Here is a 19,659-nt window from a genome sequence, read left to right as displayed (position 1 = left end):
AGACAAAATTAAATTGCAATACTTTTTCAAAACTTGATGATTTTACCTTTCTGTACATTTTGTGTACAAATTCATTAAATAATTTTGCTTGTAAATGTCTATTTGCATCACGTTTATTATGGAAAACACATTATTTGATCAATTTACATTGTGCCCCTAAAGTTCTTTGTGTGCTCCTTACTTTTTCAACTTAGGAGCACATGTGCTCCTTGGGAAAAAAGTTAGCGTCAAGCCCTGATCATGGATGCCAAGCTCCTGGCCCAAATGGTGGTACTCCCCATGACCCACCCTCTTTTTCTGACTCTCATGTACCCACACAGATCTCTGTTTCCCTGTGCCCAACAAACTATTTACTGACAGCCTCTCACCCTCAACCAGAGCTACAGCAAGTACCCTCTGCCTCAACATTTTAGGAACTAGATATTAATTACTGTGGGGGCAAAAATGGTAGATTAATTAGACAGAATCGGGGCCCTAGCTGTCAAACGTGAATGTACTATGTACTGTGACAGAGACACTGACACCATACTTTGCAAAACGTAGCAGAACTCAAAAGGTTTGATTCATTTACATGTATCAACTCTAAGGGACCAATACTGTGGTCTGGATCGGTCCGCCCATCCCTGATTCTGACTGATTTATGTCAACGCAGACCAAACTTTCCATGAACTTTTCAACCAGGCCTGTTTTTAGCTTGTATGATGAATTTCTCAGGCATTCCAATAGGGTTATCTGATGTTTTATATAGCATAGGAAGTGGATGGAATTTTCTACATTTATACATGGATTCCACTGGACAGCGTGTGTCACTGAGAGTTATTCCAAAAATAATATTGCCGATATCCTAACAAGTCAGCCATCATTTAACTCTCCCATCCTGTTGTCTGTCAGACCAGGAAACCAGAAGTTTTGCTTTAGCAAGCGTGTAGGCTCAGACAGTTATGTTTTGAAGAGCTAACTCCACTGTACATTTTTTCTCTCTCGCGTCTGTTCAAAATTGGTGACGACTGCTGAGTCTGTATTTATGGAATATGCTTTGCTGGAAAAAGGGGTTATGGGTTGGGTGGAGAGACACATTATGGTGAGGAATTATATAATAGTGAAACCCTCTGTGTGTGTGTGTACTGTGTGTTTGGGTGCATTAGGTTGACAACCAGTCAGACCTTTTTGCAGAGGATCTACCTGTAGAGTTTTTTATACCCTGGAGCCAACTGTAAACCAGTCCTGGAGGTGTGTTTAGTGTGTGCGTGTGTGTTTTAATTTTTGTGTTATGTCCCATTGGATTTGGGAAAGTGGTCACCATGGGAACGGACTCGCACTCCAGGTGGTGTGTAATGGAATGCAGTCCCTCTGGGCACGGTTTTTGTGTGTGTGTGTGTGTGTGTGTGTGCGTGTGTGTGTGGCATACCTGTCTTTTTCTTTTTCCAGTATTTTCCACTCAAATGTGCTGCTAACAAAAGGAGAGGATTGGTTTGGTTCATTTGGCACAGGGTAGTTAAGAACTTGACTTCAGTGTGTGTGTGTGTGTGTGTGTGTGTGTGTGTGTGTGTGAGGCAGAGACAGAGTTGATTGTTGTTGTATGCCCTGCCCAGCGCTCACTTATAAACTCAATGCCCTCACACAGTAGGGCATGAGGAGGCAGAAAGAGGAAAGGAGGGAGGAAGAAACGGAGTGGAAATGAAACGACAGAATGAAGGAAGGTAAATAAAGGAAGAGAGACCGAAAGGAAAAAGGAGGGCTAGAGTGAGAGTGAGGGAATCAGACGCTGCATGTCTGGTCGTGTCTGCTGCCATGCATTCCGGGCGAGGCCACTTCCTCCATGCGATGACCCCAGCCACCCCTGCGCTGCTGACTTGGTCTGGTCTGCCAGCTCCTGGGAAGGCTTTATTTGCTGTCGGGACTGGCCCACTAAAGAGTGGGCAAAAACTCTGGAGAATACTGTGTCTGTCTTTATATGTAAGACTGTGTGAAAGTGGATGTGTGTGTGAACAGCAGCTGTGTAGAGGAGAGAAGCTTGCAGAATTTTCCAGAGAGAGAAAGAAAGAGAGCTTTTCCAGGGGATGAAATTCTTGGCTCCCTTGAAGCTCAGGGTACAGCTGGAGCGCTTCTCCCTCCCTCCGCCCTCGTTACCTCCTCCTTTCCCTCTCTTTCCGACCTCTTTCACTTCCTCCCTTGCTTCCCTGTATCTCCTTCTCTATTTGTTTTCATCTTGTAGTATTTTTTTCTATTTCAATCTCACCCTCATATCTCAATCTGAAGTTTTCTTGATTTGCATGCTGTTTTTGTTATTAAATTAAAATCATCATAACACTCAAGGGCCCTTTAAAATGTTGAATCCCCTCCACATGATGCTCAGGCAGCATTTCCGATTAGATTCAGTCAGATTGGTTGAATCTTTGCTGATGACACGGGGCTGTTTTAGCTGCAAGTGGTGTTGGGATACATGAAAGACATGCAGGACAAGGCCTCCTGCACAGCTGTACAGAAAACACATGTGATTGTTTACATCATGCGTGTTTAGATTTCGCAGGGAAGCCCCTCTTTTTTTCCCTTTTGCTCTGACCTGATTGGTTGGAGGGAAGTCTGTGTCAGTTAATGGGAGGTCCCGCCCACGGAGGTCGGGGAATGATCGGAGGGACTGGTAGAGAACAGGGTTTGATACTGGTCTAAAAGGGAAGTTAGTTTGATTAAAATACTTATCTGTATCTGCACTTCCTGGCTTGTCTGATCACCCAACAGCCATGTGGGACATGCACACACACCCATGCACACACACACATACACACACACACACACACACACACACAGTGGAATTCAAAGATGGGGAGTGGGGGGAAAGTCCCTGCTAATCTAGGACTTCCAGTCTTGCCTTCTTTCTTTCCACTGAGATTCACACGACTTCTCTTCAACCCCCCTCCTCCGTTCTTTCTCCCTACACACTTTCCCTGCTCTTTGCGGTGGACACAAACTCAGTGCTGTTCGAATCGTGACTCATGCACCAGAAATGCCCCGCATTAACATGTGGAGAGATAGAAGGAGCAAAGTGAGGGGAGGACGGGAGAGGAGTACAGCTGGGTACAAACAGGTCGTGCACAGACAGGGGGGAAGAAGCGAGTAAAAGCCAAATGAAAGCATCGCTGCTCTTTTAGTGGGTGAAGGTTTGAGAATGTGTTGCATGTTGAGGATTCAAGGGAGTGAGAGAAAGAGAAGGGAGCAAGGGAGGGAGAGCAGGAAATGATTGTTAGACTCTGGGTCTGTTTACACACCAACAGCTGTTGCACTTCTTCGCTCTCTCCCTCACTCTTTTTCTCAGACATGTAGAGTTGATTAGGGAATGGATACAATGAGTCATCAGTGTCTGGATCGTGTATATTTGCGTGTGCACGTGCATGCTTGCACATGTATGTCAGGAGTCTGCTCGCGTCCGTATGCACGAGCGGCAAGAGTGATAAGTGGAGAATGTCGCTCCATGCAGTGTGTGTTGCGTGGTTACCGAACCCAAAACAATTATATCTGCAAGACTGAGAATAGCCTCATGTGATAATACTGGAAAAGATCAAGCTAGGTTGTGCATGCGTGTGTGTGTGCGTGTTCAGAGTTGTTATGTCTGGATTAGCAGATGTGTGTTTCATTTGGTTGTATGTTGTTTGTGCCAAGGTGACCGTGATTTCTGTCAGTGTAAACTTTTCAAATGTCAGTGCATTCCGCAAGTCAAGTGTGTACGAAGAGCTCTGTGTGTGTGTGTGTGTGTGTGTGTGTATGTGTGTCCATGTCAGCATGACATTTTAGAAGTTTACGCACATATGCCCAGGTGTTAATCTGGGCATTTGTCTGCGGTTTTTTAAAATGTGTTTGTCTTGGTGCCTATGAGCCACGTACATCTGGGTCCACACGAGCGTGTGGCGGCGAAGGTATGCGTGTGTGTTTGTGCATGTTGAGATCTTGAGAACAAAGCACGGCTGGGCTCAGTGTCCCTCCAGACGTTACGTTGCTCTCCTCTGGAGCAGACCCAGCAGCAGAAGTAGGTCGGCCGACAGCACCCCTCCTTTGGGTGGGGGGAGAACTGGAGAGAGATCTGGGCTGGGTGGAGGTATGGGCTGGCACCCAGGCTACAGGCTGAACACTAAACAGATCTGGGCTTGTATGCCTAACGACCGTTTACACAGCGATCAAGGCAGGATAAGATGTAGACATTAACATCGTACTCTAGGAAATTTAACCCTCTGAAACAGTGGCGCCTCCAGAGGTTTTTCACAGGGGTGGCCAGATGGGGCCACTGAAAATCTAGGGGTCGCACACCAAAACAAAACGACATAACTGATTTTCAGGAATTCTGTTATGCTGTTGAAGTATATGGGTTAGTTGAAAACAATGTCAATATGAGAGTGATATACTTTGGTTTCACATTTTGGAGTCCAAATAACTGATTGTTTGATTTGCATAGACTAATACCAGTACAGTTAACATTTTGAGTTCCACAACAATCCTGTTTTACTGTGTTATGTATCTGTAACCTAGTTCCGTTTCCACTGTGAAAATTTGTGCATGGTACCAATGGAACCGTTCTGTACCGTCCCCATTTTTGGTCCCCCCTCTGTTGGGGTACCTAGCATACAGATCTGGTACTAAAAGGTGGAGCTGTGAACAGTCTGTTGATTGGTCGATAGGGGACGGTCACTCTGCTCAGGGCTGAGTTGTGGCTGGTTTTGAAGCTCATATAAACACTGTTCATACCGTGACAAACCGTGACTTAATTTACTGGGCCGACAGTCGGTGACTTTTAAGGTGGAACGTTAACTTGTAATGTTACTTCATGCATAAGTTGAGAACTATCAGTAGACCTTATATTTCACTGTGATAGCTTTGACCATGACTCTAGTTTTTATTGTCTGTCTTGGATGACATACACTTTTAGTAATGAGTGGATCTTCAAGCGTTTATGTATGTTAATTTCAACCAGGTTATGTGAACTGCATGTATCCTAATCCTCACTTTGAGGGAAAAAAAAAGTGTCGTGGAGTGTAGTTCCTGTGGGCTCCAGCAACACTAAACCCCTGAGCTTGCCTGAGAAGGACTAAATGCACAAACCTACTACTTTTAAATATCCCATGGAGAGAGACTCTCACTGCAGCCTGTTCTATTTGTCTGAAAATGTCGGCGTGCAGCCTCGTTCTGTGGACGATAAACAAGGTCTAGACTTCCATGTGTCACCAGTGATAAGGAAATACAGTGAGTGCTGGACGGAGCAGTGAGTGACAACAGCTCCACCTGCATTTAAGGGTGCTGTTTGCAGTGGAAACGCTAGGGTCTAGGTACCATGTCTGAAGGGTTACTTTTGGTTCCAAAGGTACCATACCGAAAGTGTTTGGTGGAAACAAGGCTTTGAGTACCCATAGAATCCATTTTCATTCAGATATCTTGAAGTGAGAGATCAAGGGACCCTTTTGAAAATCGCCAAAATGTAGCCGAACTATAGAGCATTATTTATCCCCCTTTCCAACAAGCTATGCCGACATGGTTGCTACCAATGGATGCCTTAGGTTGTCTAGCTAAACAAGAGCGTGACACAGCTTCTTAATGACAGTAACATTGACCTCCAATTATTTTGCCTTGGGCCCAGGCTCCCCCTTGGAGGCGCCACTGCTTTGACATAAGTTGAGGGCCAACAATCAACCAATCAGTATCTCGGTTGAAAAATATTTCAATAACTCTATAACCTGGCTGTTGTGCGTCTCACTAATGATGACTCTAATGTGTTAATTTTTTTCCATTAAATGGGTGTATCACATTTGGACACAAAGCTCTCCATCTGGAATTAAATCATTTTCAAAAATTCAAAAAAAAACAAGAAGAGGAGTGTTAGATTTATAATAACTTGCACATGTTTTCCAAAGCTCTGGGGCTATTGAGTGTTAAACACTTAGAGCGCTGCTGCCGTCTTGGCCAGTTCTCCCTTGTAAAAAAAAAAAAGAAAAGAAAAACAAAAAAACCCAAAACATACTTGAGCTCAGTGGGGCTAACCTGTGTAAATAAAAGCTTACGTAGAATAACTTAAATAAAGTTTAAAAGAGTTTCTCAAAGTGGAGACCTGGAGCGACTGGCAGCTTCATATTAGAGGAAACATTTGTGACTCAGAGTATAAATCAAGCACTACACAAGCACTTCTAATATTTGAAAACCTATTGAGATTTATGAAGTGTTTATTCCAAAATTAGGCGTTTATGTGTTGGAGTGATTAACTGCGCCGAAATATAATAAAGTTACTGAAAATATAACTCTTTAGCTGTCACTTTTATTGTTTGTCAGGACAGTAGAACAACAAATCACAAGCATATTTTTCGCACGTTCCTTTCAAAATAGATATGTCTCACTCAACTGTCAATTTTTTTTTCTCTGAATCTGAAATACGTCTTTAAAAGTGAAAGAATTTAAGATGGACAGGTGACTTCCATTATCTAGAGACAGCAAAGAGAAGCTGGAGAACCAGAGGAAGGTTACAGTGGAATTTAATCCCCTCGCCAACCAGGGACGAGGATCGCAACCGCTTTTACTACCTCCGGGCAAACAACCAGAGATGGAACTGAAGACTTTCGTGCACAAGTCTGGCAGTTGAGTTTGGCAGCAGACCTCTCTACCATCGGACCCCATACAGCATTTGGCTCGGACGGGCCGTTTTGCACAAGCAGGGGTGGAAAGTTTTCTCCGCTGTTGTTGCAAAAGACCGAATACTTTTGTTTTTTGTCATAATCTGCATGGAGAGCATGCTTAATTTGAAATATGAGCCCAGAGCCAGTGGCCTTGTAAAACGCAACCCGGGTTTTAACAAGCCTCGCAGCGATTGTTTCTTCTCCTCTCTTAATATGCTGATGTCAGATGTTGATGAGGTCGTCATGGCATTGATAGTTTCATCAGCTGGCACGACTGAGAGTGCTCTCTCCTTGTTCGCCTGTGACGGTGTTATGCAACGTTGAGCTCGGAGGCTAAGAGTCGAGGGGCTCTCTCTCGTCCTGAGGAATGTGCTTACGCGTACCTGCGCGCACACACACCCACACACACTGTGTACATACAGTAAGCCCCAGTGTTCAAACGTAGCAACTTTCCAGCTTATGATTTACATTCCACAGCAAATCAGCAGCCCGCTCAAATTACAGACTGTCGCGCAGTCGGGATCAGAACTAAGGGTGTGTGTTTCTTTGTGCTCATGTGGATAGATGTTACTTATATGCATATCCAGCACACCAGCTGTGTGTGCATTTCGGCATGTGTGTTTGTGAATGCATGTGCTAGTTTCTGTGTCACTCTGCGGAGCATTGGTGTCGTTACTAAGGGCAGGGCAGCACAGGAAGTCCTGACTTCCTTCTCCATCACTGAGCCTCACCCTGCCCCCGGTCAAAGATGTCCGCCGGACTTGACTCACTGGAGATGGACCGAAGGGCTCTCTAGTGTGTGTATTTGTGTGTGTGTGTCTGTGTGTGTGTGTGTGTGTGTGTGCAGGTGTGTGTGTGTGTGTTTGTACATGTACTGCCAATCCGGGATGTGTATATACAGTAGACCGTGCTATTTTAAAGTTGTCTCCCACATTTCCTGCAACAGCAGGCTCCCTCTCTTCCCCCCTCTCTGTCCCTTTTTTATCCTCTCTGTCTTCCACTGTTTTTCCTTTTCACTACACTTCCCATCATGCCCCACATTCTGTTTCTCTCTTCATCTTTCCCCATCTCCTTTCCTCTCCCAGAGCTTCTGGTAGCGGTATCAGTTGACTTAAAGATCTACGAGGATTTTTATCATCTTTATATTTCAAATATGACAGTTGGCCATGCTCTACTGTGTGTGTGTGTGTGTGTGTGTGTGTGTGTGTGTGTGAGTCACTGTGTGTGTGTGTGTGTGCATTGGCCAGCCAGTAGAGGAAGCTGTCGTGGGAGTGTCTTGCTCATGGAGCTCCGAGGACAGATAACATTACCCTGCTGATGCTTACATAACTTCCAGGCAACGCCACGTCACAACTGACCCAGACACACACACACACACACACACACACACACACACGCACAGATGCACACACATAAAACACACATATACAGGAATACAAATACCCATCTTGATGGGACAGCTGCCTCCATGGGGCTCTAATAGGGTGTACAAAGACTGTGTGTGTGTGTTGTACTTAAAAGATAAAGTGAATTTTTTTATTTATTTTTTTTGAGTCTGTCTATTTAGTAACGCTGCTTTTTTTTTTGTGGTCTGTGTGTTTTTGGGAAATCCATCTGAGTCCAGTTGTTTTGTATGTAGGTCAGCTCACAAACAGGCTCCTTTGGTCTGATACCAACACCACACACACACACACACGCCTTCCCAAGAGGGTCTGCGTTTCCTTTCAATGTGGTGACCACATGTGCAGGGCTGAGATGAAGGGAGGCAGAGAAAGTGATTTGCTTCTTTCTAGAAAGCTCAATACTGCTTCAGTCTGACTGAGAGGACACCAACTGACACACACACACACACACACACACACACACACACACACACACACACAGTCGGTCTTCAGTGATCACTTGCTGTCAGCACCGTCGCCCGATAGATGAGTGTGTGTTTATGCAGTGCGCATACGTTAGTGCATTATTGGGGATGTAAGTAATAGGGCGTGTGTGAGCCCAGGATTCTTTCTGTGTTTGAGTGTGTTTGTGTGTGTGTGTTGTGCTTTGGGGGCCCAGTCGCAGCTGTCTTTGACAGCTGTATCATGGGAAACATCTGATGAAATGTTGCATCATCTCCTCTGTCTGTGGATGTATGTGGATGTATATGTGCGGGCAGCTGGACAAAATCACAAGTTTGTGTTTCTTTATTTGGGGAGGAGCGAGTCAGTGTAGAAGAGTTGAGTATATGAGAGTGTCTGCTTGACTGAGAGACGGTGTGTGTATCTGTGTGTGTGTGTGTGTGTGTGTGTGTGTGTGCAGGTGTGTGTATGTAGGTGTGTGTCAGTGTTTAAGTATGAAACAGGATGTTTACAGTGGACGTGTGTGTATGTTCCTTGTGTAAATCTTTGGCTTCAAACTGTCTGAGGTGAGACTTTAAAATTTGTGTGTGTGCATGTGTGTGTCTCCTTCTCCCGCTCTCCAACAATAAGCTTGCGTCACTGCATGTGTCAGTGTTGTTGTTTTTTTTGCCTATCTTTGTTACAGTATTTGTCATCATTCCTGTGGTTGACTCAGTTGCCGTCGCCAGCGGTTCAAAGAAATGTGTTCACAGGTCACTGACCCCTACACGCATGCACATCCGACCACAGACATTGATTTCAGTGATCAGTACAGTAGGAATGTTTAGTCACATAGTAGATGTGGTGTTGTACAATTTCACTTTGCTGTTTTTAACCAGATAACCAAAGTGAGAATGAAACCTGTGGTTAAAATTGGCTGGTTGCACAAAACACTTTAAGTTAAGATTGTCCTAAAAGTCCAAGTTAAGGTTTCCTCAAAATAAAATCAGTTGCACAAAACACCCTGAAGTCTTCTCCCTAAGGTTTCCCTTGAAATGTTCACTTAAGTATTTATGGTTTCTCCTTGTCTTGGTCTTATACTTAAGGGATCATGAGACAGTTGCACAAAAGACCTTAGCAATCAAAGCAAGGTAAAAAAAACTTAAGGTACCTCTGACTCTATCTTAACTGCAGTATGATGTAGTTTATGGTGATAAATGAAAAAAATGAACACACCTAGAGGAGAGTGTTCTGCGATCAGGAGAACCCAGTTGATACACTTTTGATTTTACACTTTAGATTTGGCTTAATTAATTTTCGTTGCATTTTTTTCCTACAATTGTTTTGTGGTATTTGGGACCAAATTACTTTGCAGTATGTGCTTTCTATGATTGTATTCCCCCAGAAGTATATGTTATGGTTTTCTTGTCTTCCTTTCTCCTGCCATTTTTTCCACTAACTATAAGCTAACTTTGTGAGACGATAACAGGCATCACAAGCAAGCCTTAAGTGTCAAACTTAAGGTGTTTTGTACCAGCAGTCCCTGGAACTTTCAAACAAATCCTTACTGACAATTGTCAATAGTCATAACAGTCTGCACGGGCTGACAGTGTGAGCACAAAGGTTGTGTCTTGACGATAAGACAGTGAAAGGACATAAATCCTGAGCTTTGGCTTTACATTGCAGACAGTTTACTGGTACAACAGGCTCACATCATACAGTCAATGACCACTTTAAGAGACAGAAATCTCAAAATACAGCTATCTGCATTGCAATATACCACAAAAGGTAGGTGATAAAGTATATTTTGCTGGTTATTTAAGTATATCAACCAGTTAAACACACCTTTCCATCATGTTTTCATCCACCTAAGCCAAACCACCCCATTTATTAGGGCTGAACGATATATACAAAATGTCATATCTCGATATTTATGCCAGATATCTCGATATCGATACGATATGACTATGGGTTCAGTGAAAAGTAAGCATTATTTAAAAAAAACGGCATATTAATACCAAAGGAGCCCTCTTTAGTGACTGAATACACAGGAATCATGTCTTTAGCAATATGGTACGTTATAGCGCTTGTAATGTCTTTGTACCTGCTGGACGTCGATTCGTGGCATTATGCTACTGAATGCATCGGCAATCCGACCTTGCTTGTGCTTGACACAGGAGGCCCCAGATGTCCCCGCCGTGTCTTTCATTGCAAGGCACTCTTCATACAGTACTCGGTGGTGGTGTTTTAGGTGATGATGCATGTGCTTCGTCGCGACTTTCGCGAAGCACGACCGACACAACACCTCGCTCTGTTGTACATCCTCCTGTCTAAAACCGAAGTACCTTCAGATAATGGAGGTTGACTTATTTTTCTCCACCAAATCTGCACCGACCTTGTCTTCCGCTTCCATCTTAAATTTTCCGCTGTGTAGCGTGTACTAGCAGCAACACGTCTCCCTCGCTCAAGGGGATGTTTGTGATTGGCTGGCTTCGCTGTCGATCCAAGGCAAGCAGGAAATGAGGTTTGTGATTGGCTTGCCTTAGCTGTACATTTAGGGCAAAATTCTGGAATCCCGACTAATATGTTTACTGTTAGCTCTTAGGAAAGGACATTATCACAGTACTATTAAGGATATTTTTTGTGATATTTTCATAGTAAAATCAGATATGCAGTATAATCTGTTTGATGTTTGTTTTTACCCGGAAGAAAATAATTTAGCTTCTCATCTCAATTTGCTAGGAGTCATTAATTTAGCAGAATTATGTTAAAAAGAAAAGATAATCCTATAATGGTGTTATCACCCAAAGCCCATTAATGAAAATATTAAATTAAAACCAGGCCTGAGCTTTTCCCTTTTTCTTTATTTTGGGTGGAATGCTTGTTGGCAGTATATAGAAGAGGATGAGCAACAGGTGACAGGAAACATCAGGGTCTATGGGATATGTGTTCCTGTTATAGCCATGAGGAAAAACTGATCTTTATTTGTTTTTGGAAACTACACCAAGTTCATCAACCGGAGCCGGATGCCCCTTTGATGCCTCTCAGAGGACCAGATTACACATGCTTATGCCCTTCAATCGCTCAGGTGATACGGCCATGTCATCCCACATGCAGGATGTGACCTCATAATTGATCCCTGACCTGACCCCTCCGGTAGTCGGAAGCGGAAGACGCAACAGATGGAAGATGAATGAGAAATTGGGGGGGTGGGGGGCAGAGGGGAGCGGAGTGTGTTAGCTGTGTTGTCTGGGATTCCAGCGGGATTAGGCAGAGGAAGTCGTGACTCTGTTTGTGGTGCTTATAGGGCAAAGCTGGAGGCAAGACCAGGGAGTGACGTTAGCACAGTGTGGATCATGGAACACACTCACTCTTTCATGTGTACACACACACACACACACACACACACACACACACAAGCATTATAACAACCACTTGAGTGCACACGTTCATCTGCTTGATTATCCTGAGCTTCTCTAAATGGCAAACAGTCCAATATTATATGACTTACTGCAGTGTGTGTGTGTGTGTGTGTGTGTGTGTGTGTGAAGGGTAGCAGGACAAAGAGTGTCTTGTATTTTGGGTAGGGGTTGGGGGGTAGTTGGGCCTGTTGGGTCCAGTCCTGGGGGCCAGGGATGGGAATGTTCACTGCATGTATGTGTGTGTGCGTGTGTGTGCGAGCAGAGGAATGCTGCTGTTTGCTGAGTGAAGAGCACAGAGGCAGCAGAGACTGTCCAAACACACGTCTGTTTGTCAAGAGTGTGTGTGTGTGTGTGTGTGTGTGTCTGAGAGAGGGCGACTGAGACACATAGACAGAGTGTGTATTTGGGACAGTGTGTGTGAGCAGGAGGGAAAGTGCGCTGCTCCGAGGAGCAGTGATTGAAAGCGGTTTAGAGGAGCTCTGTGTTTGTGTGTTCTCCCCATGCTATGACCTTCTTACTCAATGAGGACTTTCATATCCACCCCTGGTCTCGATGGAAGGGGAACAGACGGGACTGAAAGAGGTCTGTCTCCTCATACCTGTGACCTACTCACTACTCACACACACACACTCACAGGGCAGACTTTGCTCAGGTTGTGTTTGTGCGTGTGTAGGTGTGTGTGTGTTTACTGTACTGTTACGTGTTTGTTTGCCTGGTGAGAGGTCAGGGAGGTGGGTGAGAGATGGAGATGGGGATGGAGGGATGGAAGGAGAGGGGATGATTTAGGAGAGGAGGGGGGGGAGAGAATGACTTAGAGAAATAAGTAAGGATGAAGCGGGAAAGTGAGGAAAGGATGAAGTGAGTAACATTTCAAATGAAAGGAGGGAGTGAAGGATGTGAGTAATAGGTGAAGGAGGCAGGGTCATGCAGGAGGAATTCCTGGGACGGGGATGGAGGGATGGAGGAAGAGGGGAAGATGGAAAGACAAGCAGGATGAAGTGAGTAAGAGTAGGAGAGTGAAGGTACAGAGAAGGATGGAGGGAAGAGAAAAGTGAGACATGAGTTGATGGAGGAGACCGGGTGAAAGGAAGAGAGGAAATGAGAGGAAAGCAAGGCAAACAGGAGTTAAAGGGTCAGTTCACCCAAATTACAAAAGGAAAAACAGCTTGAGTAAGTGAGAAAATATGGGAGGTTTGTAATTTGGGTGAAATGACCCTTTAAAGGAAATTAGGATTTAAATATTCAACTGACATTTGACAGAAACTGTCAGTATTGTACTTGTGTTGGGAGGTAATGGCCTCTGTGTGTGTGTGTGTGCAGTAAGATTTATTCTGAGGCCAGGTCTGCCTCCAGCTGTCCCAACGGGGTCCCAATGACTTTACCAGCCGCAGACCTCCATCACACAGAGACAGAGGAAGAGAGGGTTGGAGGGAGTCTGAGGGGGGGGTGGGGAGATACGGATTGTGGAAAAGTCAACATCATTTTCAATCTGCTAATTCTATTAGATTCTGTTGCTGCTCCTTCAGAGCGGAGGTTTTCTCTTTCAGCAAGCAGCCGTGTGCCCTTGTGTGTTGTACATCCATCCATCACGATGATACAGACATCGTCATCGCCAAGAGCTTTAAAGGGACAGTTCAGCTCCAAAATCAAAAACCTGTACTGCTGTTTATCAGTCTAGGTTGTTTAGGTATGAGTTGCCGAGTGTTGGAGATATCGGCCGTAGAGATGTCCGCCTTCTACTCCTGGATGAGAGGCTTGTACTCATGATAGCACAAGATGTAGCCTATACGTTCCGCCCCCACCAAGTCCTCTGTTTCCGTCCTCACGGTGTGCCAGTGTCGGACAATGGGTCGCTGCTGCTGCTTGCTGTATGTGCTCATGCCCTACCACCACCACACACACGCTCTCATTGACTGATTAATTGGCGCTGGTTTGTGACGTATTTATCATGAATACAGTCCATGTGATGCTTGTTTTGTTTTTCGTTTTTTTGCCGTGTCATCACTACTACAAATGCAGCTGTATCTCACTATCACTATCCTCATTCATATCTTAAGAAGCTACAAATTATATTCAGCCACAAAATAAGCCTGAAAAGCTGGAAATCAGAACAGAAGTACAGAGAGTTGTTGCATAGCGATGATACACCATCTCATCTAGTTGCATTGGCGTGAACCAACAGGTTTTTAGAACGTTGCAGAATGGCGCATCACAAGTGGTTGCCTGTTTCAACTTATCTGAACTGGGCTTAAGGAATGTTCCACAAATTGCAAAAAAAAAAAAAAAAAAAGATTTCCAGGTCATTTCCTTGGTCTTTACTTTCTTTTTTCCTTTCTTTCTTTTCTGTCTGTTTTCTCACAGTTTTTTTTTTTTTTTTTTAATTTTGGGGGTCCTTATTAATTCTTTCATTGCTCATCGTTTCTTCCCATGTTTTAATTAATGTTAATGCCGTCCTCCTCGGCTTTGCTGTAACATTATCTAGCTCAGTGGTGCTAGGTGAGATAGCATGCTTTCTTCTCTGCTGTGATACAGTTGGCGGATATAGTTTGGTAAAAAAGAAAATAGTTCCTACATGAAATGGCTCACAACAAGGTCTGTGGATTGTCTTGAGTAACCGGGTCATGATTACTGGACAGAGGCATTGCTGTTGAGTTTTTCAAATCTGCTTTTGGAGGGCTTTGAGCACCACAAGCCGAGTACCATCTAGCTCTATTATTATATTTGACAAAAGACAGACATCTCTATGGCCGACATCTCAAACACTCAACAGCTTACACCAAAACATTCGAGAATGATAAATAGCACTACAGATTAAAGGAAAATGTACTTTTGATCTGGGGGGTAAACCGTCCCTTTAAGTCTGTCTTACAGGAATAAGAGGGAAAGACTGGCTAACATCTACATTTGGTACAAATTGATTCAGTGGAATAAGGGGCATGTAACAACAAAGCGAGACACATCTGTGCTTCCCTTCAAACTGCCCTGCCCCTCACTGTGTGTGGCTGTGTTTGTGTCCCTGCATGTGTACTGTCGATTGACGAATGTAAATGAGAACTTACTTTAGCTGCCTGCTTGAATAAATAATTCTTCTGTCTTCCTGCAGGTCCTGCTGAGGTTCCCATGATGTCCCCAAATGGGTCAATCCCCCCAATCCACGTCCCCCCAGGATACATCTCACAGGTTAGCTTGTGTTTGTGTTTTTCCTCCATCTGAGCCTCTCAGACATGGTTCTCTTTTTTTATTTTCATCATGTGTTTGTGTTTTGCTGGAGAGTTCCAGGCAGACACAGAGGGAGACCAACACAGAGTGCGACTGCATTTAATTAGTCAGAGGTTTTGTTCCTCCAAAAAAAAGGCTTCTAATGCCATCATGTGATCTTACATTGACTCTTAAAATCTTATTTTTATTAGCAACAAGTAAGTGATAAGTAAACAAACCTGCCATGATTTAAAAACTTTCCAAGGGAAATATATTAAGTATTTATTTCATTAGGTGTCAGGTCACTGGTGCCAGTGGAGCAGCCTGCTTTCTCATTTGCTTCAACGTACTGATGCTGGAAAATTCCTGAAATGCAGGAAGGAAAATGAAATTACAATTATGTATTTAAAGCCACAAAATGTTAACATTGCAATTATGGTTATGCAATACGAGAGATCTAAAGCAAATACAGAGTAAAACAGATATAGAAAGTCAAGCCACTTTTCCCACTGGACAAAAAACCCATTAACACCCACTAACATCTGTCTTTTGTATTTATTGAGAAAGGTTACCATCGGCATTCATACCCAGGATAAATGCTTCTGCAGTAGTCACAAGTATTCATCAGCTTCAGCTCTGATTAACTTCGATCAGCAGTGATGGAAATACTAACCAGGGTGGCGATGCAATGACTTGCCGCCATTAATTCCGTCCAGGCAGTGCTTCGACATCGATCGAAATTTAGTCGGCACCAAATTTGAGAGAGAGACTAAATAAGTGAGAAATATGAAAAAGATTTTTTTTTGTTTACCAGTGGATTAATGCCATGACACACCAGAAAAAAAAAATAAGATAAAGCTACACTATTGCAGAGCTGTTTACATGGCTCTAGTCTAGTGGTCATGGGAAAATGGTCTATCACCTATATTCAGCATTTCACAGACAAAGCATTTGTCTTTTGCTGGACACATTTTCCCCACAAATACAACATGCTAACATTATTAGCACAAGCCTATGGCATTTTACATTGAATAAATTAACCTAGCAGCTACCGGACTTTTACTCTACTCATATGAAACCAGGGACAACAGCAACATTTAACAAGGGTAATGTTACAAAATTTGGCTCCATTAGAACTCACAAGGTTCACCGACAAAACAACTGTCTTATACTAAACATGTTTCCAAACAAATACAACATGCTAACGTTATTAGCACAAGCTTGTGGCATTTTACATTGTATAAATTAGCCTAGCAGCTAGCGTACTTTTTGTCTACTCATATGAAGCCAGGGACAACAGCAACATTTAACAAAGGTAACGTTACAAAATTTGTCTCCATTACAACTCACAAGGTTCACCAACAAAAGAACTGTCTAGTACTAAACACGTTTTCCAAACAAATATAACATGCTAACGTTATTAGCACAAGCCAGTTACATTTTACATTGTACAAATTAGCCTAGTGACAATATGAAGCCAGGATAAGACACACACAAGACTTAAATGTTATTTTGTGGAGGCTTTATTGTCTTCACAATTTATTGTCTGTGTGGTTGCGACGTGTAGTTACATTTCTAGGGAAGTGCATGTCAGGCTACAGCGTGGGGTACAGCATAGGCTCTATGTCGAGTATAAATCCCACATATATGTGGAAGAGCTTTGCATGCACCAGTGATTCCACCTATCCTGGCTGCTGTAGTTTAGAAAGACAAGTAACCAAGGCAGCCTCCTCCACCAACAGAACACCGAGCAGGAATGTGCTGAATTTTGGGTGTCAGGGGACACTTGTTTTTCTGACCCTTTCATGTGTGTTTGAGACAGAGAGAGTTCTCTATCAGATGTCCTCACAAGAACAGAAAGATGAGATCTGTGTGGACATTTAGAGATGATTTTGACATGCAAGTGTGACATTATAAGTTGGATAAAGGTTGGGTTTGCCATGTCACTGGTGTGGAGGGGTCAAAGGTTATTGAATCAACAAGAGTCAGTAGTCTGTCCTCACAAGTATAGAGTTACCAACGCATCTGCGGTCTGCATGTGGTGGGATTGTGTTCCTATGCCAATGGAAGTCAGGTCATTGGCTCACCGTGGGTGTGTGTTTGTGTTTGCATGCATGTGGGTGTGTGTGTTAGTAGGGACTGGGCCAAGTGTGAGCGGGAAACACTGTCACTGTTACATAAACAAGCCTGATAGGGGAGACAGGCACGGGGTGGGTGAGCTCTTTGTGGGGTGAGGGGTGGAAGAAGGGACGGATGGAGACAGAGCACTGCGGTGGTGGAAAGTAATGCACTGACAGATGGATTTTGCACGTGTGTTTGCCTGTGTGTGTCCTTAGTGGTTTGTGTCTGCATTGTGATGGTGGGTGTGTGTGTGTGTGCGCACATGTGCAAACATATTTGCATGTGCCTTCCAGTTCGTATTATTTGGAATATGTGTGAGTCCTTGCCAGTAAATGTTGCGTGGGTTTGTAGGTCGGATCCACATGTACTCACGCAGGAAGTTTGCCCTTGTTTTCCTGTAAACATGGTGTTTTTCTCCTCTGCAGCAGAGGAGGGGATGAGGGGCAGATGGGGGGCCTCCTCTTCCTCCCCTTCTTCTCCCCCCTCTCTCAGTTTTTCTCACTCGGATTAGTCCTGTAACCCTCTTCCTCCCCTCCTGACCCCCTTTAACACTCTGTCTTCTTTCTTTCTGTCTGTTGTATTCTGGCTCCGAGTCTGTTGCTGCTCAGTGTGTGTGCGGGGGTTTTGGGGTAGTGTTATTTGGTGTGTGTGTGTGTGAGAGAGAGAGTGTGTGCATGTGTGTTGTTGTTGTTGTTGTTAGGGACCAGCAGATGACTTCCCCTCTCTGCAGGGAGTGTGTGTTTGCTCTCTGCTTGGAATGCAGGCCTGTGAAAGTGTCTGAATAGTTGGAATGTGTGTGTGTGTGTGTGTGTGTGTGTGTGTCCGTGTCCCAGTCCATGAATGTGAAAGTGAATGCATGTATGAAATCTATGTTAATTTGAAGCAGTTCTTTGAAACTGGCTGCCATTGAAATCTGCAGACCATCTGATGACAACATTGCAGCGATTGTTTTCACCACTTAAAAGGCCAAAGCGTCCTGTTAACACAAAGTCTCACTTGTTAAATAAATTACGTGATTCATCCTTTTATTAGATACACAGCAGTCAGCAGACGGGGCACCTGCTCTTACAAAAAATGATTGAGAGCATCATTTTGTTAGAGCAGCTGCTCAAAGACCTTTAAAATTAGGTGTAAACAATATTTTAAAGGACAATTTTGGAATATGCTTATTAACTTTCTCGCCAAATGAGATTGATACCCGCTTGCTGGAGCTTCATATTCACAGAAACAAAAGTGGAATTGATCCTCTCATCTAACTCAATAAGCATATAACTAGTCCTATAAAGGGGACCTATTATGCTTTTCATTATTTTCTGTCACGTATATATTTTTGCAGTGTCAGACGTTCATGAAACATGGCCAAAGTTTCAAATAGTGAGGTAAACATATGTGAATGTTATCTTCGGTAGCAGAAACCTCAGGCTTCAGACCACTCTGAATGCTCTGTTTCCGATGTTTATTTCTACTTTAGTGACAAGCTGACATCAGCTCGTGACAGATTTCTTTAACTGGCCATCTGCTTAAGGCGACACTACTGCAAGTTTTCATGTTACGTGGCTGACACTGCTCTGTTTGCTACATGCTAACGCCAGGGAGACCTGTAATGTTCAATGTTGTTATTTTCTCCCTGATTTCCATTCATATTACCATTAGAAAATGTCAAGTTTAGTTTAGAGGCTTTTATTGGTGATTTTTCATGGAAGGAAGTGCCGTTATATTCCGTTGCAGTCCTTTCATGTCTGGAATAATAGTGCAGAGATGCTCAGATTGCAGATGTGAAACACCTGGAAATGCTGACCAGTCAGAGCAGACTGAGCTTTTTCGGACGGTGGGCTTGAAGAGACAGGCGCTAAAACAGTGTGTCAGACAAGGTGTATAAAGGTGTTCCAAAAAAAGGTTTTTGAACATAAAAGCTGGTAAACGTGTTCTAGTAGAATCCCAAAATACAAGAATGGACCCGAAAATGAGCATGATAGGTCCCCTTTAAACCATTCTATGTTTGATATGTACATTACAAGTTGTGATATGAGCCTAAAGCAGGATTCATACTTATGCGTCAGCTCTATGACGAGCCTACGTCGTAGCCTATGCACGTGATCTACACCTCCAAAGCACTAGTCGGCGGCAGGGTTTCTGCTGTAAAGTTGAGTCGATTTAAAACACACCCAAAACACACATTAAACACACATTAAACATTGCTTAATAGGGACACAAGTACACATATTGGCTTCATTATAACTCGCAGCATTCACAGACAAAGCACTTGTCTTTAGAATCAGAATCATAAATACTTTATTGATCCCCGAGGGGAAATTATTTATGTTATAGGTGCTCCTTGCAAGAGAGGAAAGATACGAGAAAATATAAGAAATTTAAACAATAGTATTTACAAATATATAGTTAAATAAACAGGACTTATTAACAAACATAAACGTAAATAAATATATA

General features: G+C 43.5%; 1 protein-coding gene across 2 annotated transcripts in view; it reads left to right on the top strand.

Annotated features, from left to right (window-relative positions):
• fndc3ba (fibronectin type III domain containing 3Ba) overlaps positions 1-19,659 on the top strand; it is a 149,505-nt gene that overhangs the window by 49,890 nt on the left and 79,956 nt on the right. For both annotated transcript variants that reach the window (XM_050061076.1, XM_050061075.1), the window contains exon 4: positions 14,996-15,072. In XM_050061076.1, the coding sequence (XP_049917033.1) occupies positions 14,996-15,072 (77 nt within the window). The remainder of the gene's footprint in view (positions 1-14,995; positions 15,073-19,659) is intronic.

This window comes from Epinephelus moara, chromosome 14 (assembly GCF_006386435.1).
Source record: "Epinephelus moara isolate mb chromosome 14, YSFRI_EMoa_1.0, whole genome shotgun sequence".
Classification (NCBI taxonomy): domain Eukaryota; kingdom Metazoa; phylum Chordata; class Actinopteri; order Perciformes; family Serranidae; genus Epinephelus; species Epinephelus moara.
The sequence above is the reverse complement of the archived record's forward strand: the minus strand, read 5'-3'. Positions and strand labels throughout refer to the sequence as shown.